Raw genomic sequence first — 10,384 nt, forward strand, 5'->3', positions numbered from 1 at the left:
TGATCATGGGCACTTTGCATTTCCGCTGGATTACCTCGATTGGCAAACGCATGCCGTGGGCGGGGGGGGGGGGGGGGGGGTGGTGTCGCTGATGGAACGCATGAACGCCCACGGCACAGAAGTCAGCAAATTAAATAGTTTTAATTCGATCGGTGGTTCCTTATTGATCATCATTCGCAATTGGATCAATTAGTTAACTGTAAGAAACAAAAGAATCGCGTATAGACCGGTAAAAAAAATGAAAGGTGACAGTATCAACGTATGTATATCACGAATTGTTTTTTTCGAAAGAATCAGTACGGCATTTGGCTGTTATATTAATAAGAAGAGATTATGTACAGAAAGGAGGAGACAAAAAGAAAGTTCCAACAAGGCAAAGGCATACTCTCCTCTAATAATATCCCGAATTGTTTTATGAAGAACGAATTTGAATGCAGTACAGAAAGCCATCTTTGCAATTTCCACGTGTACAGGTAGGTATCGAAAACGAATAAAACGAATCCCCAAAACACGTTCGGAGGGCGAAACTGAACCGAACTGGCTGCTCCAGTCCAAGTTAGCTGTCGAACAACTTGAGACCGAACCCAACGTCCTCGCAGTGCCGGACGTACGGCTTGACGGCGGCCACGTCGACTTCCTTCTTGGCCTTGCACCCGAGGATCGGCGGCGAGTGCAGGCACGGCTCGACGGACGTCGACCGGACGCACGCGACCTCGGACCTCTCCTTGTCCCAGTCCGGCCGGATCAGGATCCACGGTTTCACGCCGGCGAAGCTGTACGCGACGTACCCGAAGGTGGACCAGGCGCTCATCGTGATCTTGTCGCAGTAGCTGAGCAGGTAGATCTCGGCCAGCGCCTTCTGGTTGTGCTCGTTCGACGTGTACTGCTGCTGCTCCTCGTGGCTTGGCTGGTACACCGCGACGATCTCGCCGGTCTTGGTCGGGCTCTCGTAGTACATGGCACGTATCTTATCGTAGTACCCCGAGTACAGGGAAGCGATCAGGACGGCCTTCACCTTCCCTGCATCAGCAGTCGTGTTCGTCGGCTCGGCAGTGCCGAGTTCAGGCAACAGCTGCTGCTCCCTGATGCACCTGATGAGCTGATCATACATGTTCTCAAACTTGATCGGCTTCTCCGGAAAAATCCGGATCTGAAACCCGATCTTCTCGTCCACTCTGGCAAGATACGCTTCGTAGTATCTTCTTATGATTCCCCAGACTCTGTTCGTCGGGTGGAAGAGGTACCGGCCGAGGTGATGGAACACGGCCTCCTTCTGCGGGAACATCATCGCGAGCTCGTTCTCGAACATCGGCGTCAGGAAGAGCGCCGGCGCGAAGTAGCTGTCAGACTTGAGTATCATCCAGTTGAACTTGCTGAGCGTTACCTGGTCCTCGTCGCAGAAGACGTTGTCAGACAGCTTCAAGCGGGACTGCTCGACGTGGAGATAGACGTACGGTGGCAACGACGACGCCGGCACGTCGTTGCGGATGACGTTGTTCTTGAGCATGTTGACGTAGCTCTCCGGCGCGCCGACGTGGAGCTTCTGGGGGTTGTTGTGGGGGAAGTCCCCGGGGAGCACCCACGAGCTGCCCGGGAAGGGCTCGCAGAAGAGGCCCTCCTGCTCCGGCGCGACGTGCATGAGGAGCACCCGGTCGGTGAGGAGCGCGTACAGGAACGTGGAGGCGATGGTGAGCATGCGGTTGCCGAGGCCGTTGCAGGGGAACCACACCACATACTTGCACTCCGAGTTGTCGACGTTGCGCCCGTCCTTGAGCTGCTTGATGGCCCGGCGGTAGCGTTTGGTCCCCGGGCCGCACTTCTTGTGGTACGCCTCGTACTTCCTCAGCTTCTGCACGAGGTAAGGGGAGAGCGGGAAAGGAGAAGGCTTCCGGTAAAGGTTGGATTTGTAGCGGCTCTGGCAGGAGGATTCTTCGAATGCCGCAGAGAGTAATCCTCCGAGAAGTTTGTCCTGGGACAGAGCTGTGTTTGATGCAGAGACATCCTTCGGAGTTGCAGTTTCTGCAGAAAAGGTACATCACTGAATTAACTACCACAGATGAGTTAAAAAAGAAGATGAAAAAATAATTAGCACGATGCTACTGCTTAGATGCTTCTTATTCCGGACAGAAACAACACATAGATCTAGCACGGTTTCAAAAAAAAGGAAACAAATAGAGGTAGTCAAGATATCAAGAAATTGAATTATGAAACTAAGATCAAAACCATGTACTTCAAAATATACAAATGTTATATTGCTAAACTAAGGGCTCAGCATCTGTTTTTGCTCTTTCTTTCAACAAGGAAAGGATAAAAGGTTAATTCTGAAGTTCGGCCCCAGTATAGTTAACGAAATGACTTTATATAGCTCAACTGACAGTCACAGCACAAGTACGGCAGACTTAAAGTGCAACTCATCGCTTTCCAAATTTCATTTTGAGTTAAGATCAGCATAACTGCTAGGAACGTGAACCGTGATCAGGGGAACTACCACCTCACTCTGTCTGGAAACTTGTTGAACCAATCAAGTAACGTCAGGGACTTTAAGAATAACAGTTTGTCTCCTAAACTCGGGGACCACTCAAGTAACGTCTGGGCCATCTAGAACACACACAAGCCAACGACATTACAGCAAAGGCCACACCCTTTTGGAAGGAACGGTGATGAGGTAGTACGACAAGATCCGGGCAATGATGCACCATGATACTGTGACGCCATGACGACAGAACGAGATCGTCCGACTTCACTCTCCGATGAAGTAAGTGATTTTAACGAGATGTGAACCGTTAATTTAAAATGAACGCGTCAGATTTAATAGTACTGTATTATAAACAGTAAAAATCGATGCAGTGACCGACAGATTTGCTACAGTACCGCTGGTAGGTTGTTCTGCACTAGAGATACTGTTCATCCTCTCACATATGTTAGAGATATTGTTCATCATCTCACAAAACACTATTCCTCACTTCGGTGAAATCAGAGGAACCGGATCCACGAGAACACCATTGGCACAACAGGGTCGCCTCAGCGTAAGATTAACCAGAAACCCATTGTTCAAGGTCACTGCAAGTGGGATCTGATCTCGGAACGAGTATCTAGAGAGAGAGAGAACGTTCGCGATCGGTGATTCCAGCACAAATTTGGACTATCCAAGCAAGCCAGATCCGCACTTCATACTCAGAATTTAAGTGATCTCATTAGTACGCGGTGTGCTTGGCCATGGCTATAATGCCAGTGTACCAAATACAGTACTAGCACGAATCAACGATAGACGTCCTCAAGAATTAGACGCTCAACTATCACCCGACCAGTGGCGGATGTAGAGGACTCAGACAGGATTTATTCACCTCTTTTCCTCTTCCTCTTCCTTCTCTTCTTATTCTTCTCCCTCTCCCTTTTCGTTTTTCTATATCATCCATGATAAAAAATTTGTCAGAGGCTCATTGACAGCGAAACCGTAAACGCCTCCGCCCACCCTGGATCCGCCCTCCTGACAAAACGCAAATTTCTACTCCACCTCGCGGAATCGTAAAGGCGCAAAATTGCTTACCACAACAGCTGCTTGTTCATAGGCCAATCCCATCCCATCCAAGAATCGGAGCGCGAAGAGCAAGAATTCCCATGCATGCTGCCGGTCAACGAGTTTCTCTGCCTTACGTGGGACGTGATCGCCCCAATTCTGATTCACAAATCACAAAACGGAAAAGGCGCAGAGAAAAGGAAGCTTACTTTGACTCTGGGGCGTTTCGCCGGCGGCAACGTGGCGGCCGACGGGCTTGAGGCCGGAAGGGGAAGAGGGGTAGGAGCTACTGCCCCAGCGGCCGCCGAAGACGAACACCAGCAGAGGCAGGGTGAGGAGGAAGCCTACCAACACCATCTTCGGCCGAACACCGCCGCCGCGCCACCCGGCTCTCTTCTTGTCCTCCTCGCCGTCGGCCGGAGCCCGAGGGCTCCGCGCCCGCTTCATGTCCATCTCCTTCCCTCCCCTCACTAACTATGTGGCTCTACTACCTGCTCTGCTTCTTGATCCCCTCTGCCTCTTAAGCTCACGTTTTGATCCGTGTGTTGCCTGTGCCGGCTTCTCTCCTCCTCCTTGGAGGCTTGGAGATGGTCAACCTGTTAGAAGCTGCGGGGTCCTTGAAATGGAAGGAGAGGGAGTGACGCCGACGTGTGCCCGATCATACACATACCAAGTACCGTTCCCTTGTTGGTTTCTGCAACGCCCACTTGTTCTATTCGCATTTGCGAGTACTTAACTGTTTTGATTCTTGCAAGGGAGTTGTTAGCCTTTTGTGATCGCTGATTAGTTAGTTTGTGGGTCACCGTGATAGGAACGAATCGTCTTTTTTTTTTCCTTCTTATTTTATAGATTGGTAAACTCCATCCTTTATTGAGACAATAACGGTACACGTGAAATCAATTTAATATATAGCAATCTGAAAGGGTATGAAAGATAAATAATAAAATATTGAATGTATTTTTATAATATTTAGAAGACGAATATTGAATGTCTAGATATTGAAGGTAATTAATAAAAAATTAAATATATTTTTAAAAGGATAAACAGTACATAGTAATAGTTTGATCCACTTAGTTGGACGGTAAAGATTATTCCCATTAACTATAACTTATGAATTATATACAAGTATACTAATACCCTCGCATGTCTCTGTTAGTTTGTAACTGTCCTGTTGTTCGCTTACCGAGATGATTCTTTTTTCTTTTGCAGCATTGCCAGATTGAATTGATAGGAACACGACGACTTTCCGATGACATGTGAGTCGATTCTCCCACGAAGGCAACTTCATTTTTGTAGACAGATGCGATGGCAGTCCTTGGGATCAGACAGGTACTATTATTGGAGCAGAGCTTAATTGAATGAATGGCGGTAGTTGGAGCACTACAATATGGGCGTCGGAACCATTCAACGCCGACGAGCTGCAAATTGACATTGTGACCCAGTCTCCCAGATGTACATATATAGTCGTTCATCCATGCTGAAAAGAGCTGTGATTCTGCCATACACTAGTACTAGTACTACGCACTACCGTATTTACCGGAGTGATTATCTTCAGAACTGGTACATGAAACAAAACTGGTGTGAGCATCTTAAAACCCGTTGATCGTCCGATAACTTCACTCGGAGAGGACACCGAGAATGGAGCTGCTCATGGACTTTTTCCTCTTCTTTCCTTTTCATGCGCGTGTGGTGTGGGGTTGTTCAACTGTGGTTAGGGTTAATTATGTAATTTGACTTGGCGGGAGGTGTCCATCAAGTACGAGCATTGCGCAATCACGATTCACATATCACAAGTGCAGCAGAAGTGCGGGAAACTGTCTCCAGCACGTGTACGAGAATTACATATGTGCTGTTATTGAGAATAAATTATATATTTAGTGGGTATGATACTATATAATGAAAATGGTTTAAGTGAGACGTGTGATAACGTAGACCATATTCTAAGGTCTAGTTTACTTGATCATTATTAATAGTCTTGCTCTTCAGGTTACTTGTTCTTTACTATTGGATATTAACTTGGTGATTTAGGGCTGTTCTTATCATGGTTCACCAATGCGTTTAACCATAGATAACCACTCGTGGGTGGTAACCGCATAGTAATTCAATGAAAATCGGATGGATTTGGTTAACTTTTTGTTTTTTTTTTAAATTTGAATTTGAGTTTGATTGAAAACCAGTCGACTTGTGAATATGGTGCAGATCGAATCCGTCGGTAATCGAACGGCTACCGACGATTTTTCGAACCCTGTTCTTAGTGTTTCTACATAACTGTCATTGATATATCCTAATTAGATGATAAGTTCACCACGCCTCATCTTCGGAACAACACATTTGACACAGATTCCCACCACGTTTAATTTAGTCTTCTATAGCAACATTTACCGCTAGAAGAGAAGATTAATCTGGCATGGAGCACTGATCCTAGGATCCATTTGCAGAAGCGGTAGTAATGGTACATCGCCATTGTTCTTCCTCGGATTCACTTTTTTCCTCTTTCCAAGCTCTCAAATCTCAGGACAGTTAGGTACTCCTAGGAGACAATCTTGGGAATATCGAACGAATATTACAAGGAAAACATCGTTTTCGAACAAACGAATCATTAAATCAAGCGTGCGTTAACTACGGACAGCAGCAAGGAATAGGAGCCGCTTAAACAAGCGCAACTACACTAGCCAGCGACGCCTTGAAGTGAGCCTGTCACCAAGAAATCCACGCGGCAAACTTGTCTCGTCAAAGGCTGCACAGGTTTTTCTGAAGGGACGCACTTGATCGTTCGATCGAGGCTATTCGCGCGGCAAAAGCGGCGCGTGTCCGACCGCTTTCATGTAGCCTAGAGGCGGAGCCAGCCGAGGGTCATACCGGGTCACCACCGGGACAGAGTTAACAATATAAATGAACAGTTAAGAATGATAATTTTTATGGAACTCACGAAATTTCGTTGGGATCACATGACCCGATGGCAAAGGCTACCTTAGCCGCTGCATCGTAGCCCATGCCTTTCGTCGTGGGTGGGGCGGTGAGCGAGTATAATTACATGCACGCATTGCTCGCTGCACCTGGATCGGTCCGTGATGCCAGACGTGGCCGCGCACGGAGCCATCAGCCACGCCCCACTTTCACTGCTCGCCCGTGGGCGGCGTGACACGAAAGCATGTCCGCATCATGTCACGGCCAAGCGCCCACATGGCTTGCCGCTTACAGTGCCGCACTGGCGCTTTCCAGCTTTTTTTTTTTTTTGTTTGTTTGAGAAACATGCTTGCCAGCTTCATCGTGTGTAGAACAGAGATGCAGGGTGAAGAGATGAGCCGCCGCGACGCGTCGGTGCTTACGGGTTCGAAGAAATTTTCCCGGGAGCACGGTCGCATGGATGGCGCCAGAGTCCGTGCCGCGTGGCGAGGGAAGCTGGGAGGACCTCTGCGCCGGCGGGCATGTCTCTCGGCCGAGAAGCCCCGCCCCAGCCGGCAGTCACGTGCTCGCAAGTCCGAAAGGCCGAATCGGCGAATTTCTAAGGAAGTGTATAGACGGTAGTGTTAAGTGTATACATTATACAAGCCCAGTTAGGAGTATTCATGTTTAATAACTAAAAGCCCAGACGATATTGCGGTTCGAATCTGTGGTGGCCCGCAACCGTATTGGGTCGTCCCCGCAGCCGTGTATGATGGGCCCTCTGTTTTTTCATTTCTTCGGGTAAAAAGAATTGAACCACGCCGAGATTATTCTGCAGTCTGCATGCTTGCTTGTAGAACTTGCAGACCTAAAGACACCTCTTGATCTCTCGTCAAACCTATTACCATCTTCGTAACATCTAAACTGATAATAAATTCATAGGTTACATGAAATCCACTTAATTAGAGTACATTACAGATACCAAGTACACAGACAATACGCAGTTATACAGTACACACCCAACTGAAAACATAGGCATTAATCTCCAGACAAGAAAAAGCCCGAAGGACAGAGCATCACAGAATTCATGAAAGCAAAGCACCAACATTTTACAGCCATCACCTCATCATGCCGAGCGGCATGGCCGGCGCTCCCATCACCGCTCCTCCGGCGACGCCTCGCCTCTGCCGCTCGACGTTGGCATCCCAACCTTTTTCACACATGAAACGTACGATTCATCAGCACCCAAAAACTTTTCTTCCGTTGAACTAACTGTTCGACAACACCAGGCCATCGCTTGAGAAGCTGAGAAGCAAAGCAAGCACACTTACCGATCCCCAGGTCGAAGCCGCGGTTCTTGAGCTCCCGGTACTCCTGGCACAGCGCCAGATGCTCGCAGCAGCAGTGCACCAGGAAGTCGGGGCACTCCCCCTCGTCCAGGTCGTACTGCGCCCTCAGCTTGGATCGGTAGAGGCACGAGTACAGGCACCCCAGCCCCGTCGACGCGCAGATGAGCCCGTAGATCATCCCACTCGCAATACATGCTGCGAAATCACGGTTTTGCAGCAGTGAAACGTCAAGATCTTTGAGCGGTTTCGGAACACGCAGGAGGAAGCTGGAAGCTTGAATGGAGAAGAAGAACCAAAAAAAAAAAAAAAACTCACAGCAGGTCCCTTTATCCACGATGTCGGCGATCTGCCCAAAGGTAATGCAGGGGCACATGCAAGTGATGAGACCTTATCTCCATGAAATAAACGGATGTGAATGGTGAGTGACTTTCAGTGGTCATGGCTCAGAAAGTCTGAAGACGAGAAAAGGGACTTACAGTTCCCCGGGTCGTCCATACAGTGGAAAAGACCGGTGGACCATGTGTTCAGCCCGCCGCCGGAACGCGGAGGATTCATCCCGTGGTGGTGCTGGTATGCTACCGGCGGCGGTGCCGTTGGCGGAGCTCCGGTGCTGAACTTGTTATACGCGTCGGGTGGGGCTGCGGGATACATTGATTCGGAATTCGGAATACGTGTCTTTTTTGTTTATGCCAAAGCTGATGCGAAAGGCAGGCAGGACCTGGCTCCTCTTTTAATGATTCTCTCGGGTGCCCGTCGCGACCCAGGAAGAGTCTCCGGCAAGTCTTCGGTCACGTACTTCGGTACTGGTGCTAAATAATGCACCACAGTTGAAGCTTCAACCTCTTGACAACTTGTAATGGCGATTACCAATTAGCAGTGCACTTTTCATCCAGATATAAGAGCATCTACCATCGACTTTTTAAATCTCGCTTCCTATGTTTTTATATAGAGAACATCTTAAAAAAATTATTTTCTATTTTTCTAAGTACTTCATCCGACCTTTTAAATCTCACACGTTAAATTCCACTTACCTATATTTTATTAGTATCATATAAATAAAAAATATTTGCAACAATTATATTTTCAATAGCTACATTTTATATATATTTAAGTTTTGTTTGAATTAAAATTAAATTAAAAAAAGAATATCACATGAAATGATAACAATACATATAAATAGAGTATTACAAAGAAACTCACTTTTTTACCATATAACCTAGGGCTAAAATTAATTTTAGAAATAAGTCCATCATATAAGAAAAATATTAATGAATTTTTCCATTTTTTGGAATTTATTTGAGGTCCTATTAATTGTTAGAAGTTATAAAATAATCTTTTTTGGAGAATTTTATTTTAAATTCTACATAAATTTTTTGAATGAATTCAGTTAAAATGAGTTGCACATGGATTATGGAACACGTAAAAAAATTTAAATTTTTTGGAATAATATAAAGCCACTATTTTGACAGAGAAGATGGAAAAGGAAATTAGAGATGTCGAATATTATTCACAGCGGGTCTCATTCTTCATCCGTTCAAGAGATGACGAGCGTTGGTCAAGGAAAGTAGCGAGCCATCGGGAGGAGATGTGAGCCCCAGAAAATAGCCAGACGAGTAGAGAGTCAGTTGGAGCCGATCGATCGGATAGAATCGCTATATATAGCGATAGATAGTGGGATGGAGAGTTGGTTGGAGATGCTCTAAACATAAAGGGATGTTGCTGTGCTACTTTTCAAGAAGAAATTGATGCAGATGCATTCCCTAAATTTGGATGAAGAAATAGGTTGCTTACTGAACATCGTATTCATATCTTTACTCCTAGTAGCATATATATTAGCATCTATGCACATTCGGTTGTGCAGTCATCATATATGATCTTTATTCTTCTACAAGCTTCTAAAAAATGGTGATATTCGGCACACGTATATGAATATTTCAAAAAGACAAAATATACTAACAAGGTGCTTGGGCTAGTCCAAATTGCTACCAGGTTACATCCGCATTTCTCATATCCCTAGACCAACGCTAGCAGTGGAGTTATCTAGTGCTACAGTACTCCGCAAGTACTGTATTACGGAGAGAGTGGGTGCCTGCATTTTTGGGTTACTGCAACAGTACGATTGACGCCCTTCGAAAAGAAAAGAAAAGCAACGAGAAATACTCAATAAGATTTAAATTTTTCTATTTTTTGAAATTGAGTCTAGTATAACCGCTCTATTAAAAGGGTTGCATTTGATTGCTTGTTTAGTGTCTCAATGCTCAAGATATCCTTTAGTACCAATAAGTTGAGAGATACATTCACCTACGGACACTGGGATGTTAGACAGAAGTTCACTGAGTTCGGAGTCTCCGGTGTTCACCGGATACTCCGGTACTCAGTATTTAGACCGGAGTCTCCGAGACAAACTCCGGCAGAAGGTGCTCGATTCCGAATTTCTTTTTGCCCGGAGTCTCCGGTGTTCACCGGATACTCCGGTGATTGGTGAGTTTTAATGCCGGAGTCTCCGAGGGAGACTCTGCCAGAGGTCGCTCGGTTAGGCATTTATTTTTGTTGAAAAAGACTGGAGTCTCCGGTGTTCACCGGATACTCCGGTAGGAGAAAATATTTGTACCGGAGTATCCGAGGGAGACTC

General features: G+C 46.4%; 2 protein-coding genes across 3 annotated transcripts; both read right to left on the bottom strand.

The window, feature by feature from the left end:
- Positions 1-363: 363 nt before the first annotated feature.
- Positions 364-4,225, bottom strand: LOC133921159 (galactoside 2-alpha-L-fucosyltransferase-like). Of its 2 annotated transcripts, none has more exons than XM_062365927.1 (2): positions 3,727-4,225; positions 364-2,019 (listed from the first exon to the last, which is right to left on the bottom strand). In XM_062365927.1, the coding sequence occupies exons 1-2, from the start codon at positions 3,968-3,970 to the stop codon at positions 557-559; spliced, it is 1,707 nt and encodes a 568-aa protein (XP_062221911.1). In that variant the 5' UTR covers positions 3,971-4,225; the 3' UTR covers positions 364-556. The 2 variants fall into 2 exon arrangements, with proteins under 2 accessions (XP_062221911.1, XP_062221912.1); XM_062365928.1 differs by lacking the exon at positions 3,727-4,225 and adding an exon at positions 3,345-3,397.
- Positions 4,226-7,292: 3,067 nt separating this feature from the next.
- Positions 7,293-8,519, bottom strand: LOC133921160 (cell number regulator 1-like). The gene is made up of 4 exons (XM_062365929.1): positions 8,229-8,519; positions 8,068-8,139; positions 7,735-7,947; positions 7,293-7,613 (listed from the first exon to the last, which is right to left on the bottom strand). Exons 1-4 carry the CDS (start codon positions 8,401-8,403, stop codon positions 7,522-7,524), a joined length of 552 nt encoding a protein of 183 aa, XP_062221913.1. The 5' UTR covers positions 8,404-8,519; the 3' UTR covers positions 7,293-7,521.
- Between the last annotated feature and the right edge of the window lie 1,865 nt (positions 8,520-10,384).

The sequence above is a fragment of the Phragmites australis genome, chromosome 6, assembly GCF_958298935.1.
Source record: "Phragmites australis chromosome 6, lpPhrAust1.1, whole genome shotgun sequence".
In the NCBI taxonomy this organism is placed as follows: Eukaryota; Viridiplantae; Streptophyta; class Magnoliopsida; order Poales; family Poaceae; genus Phragmites; species Phragmites australis.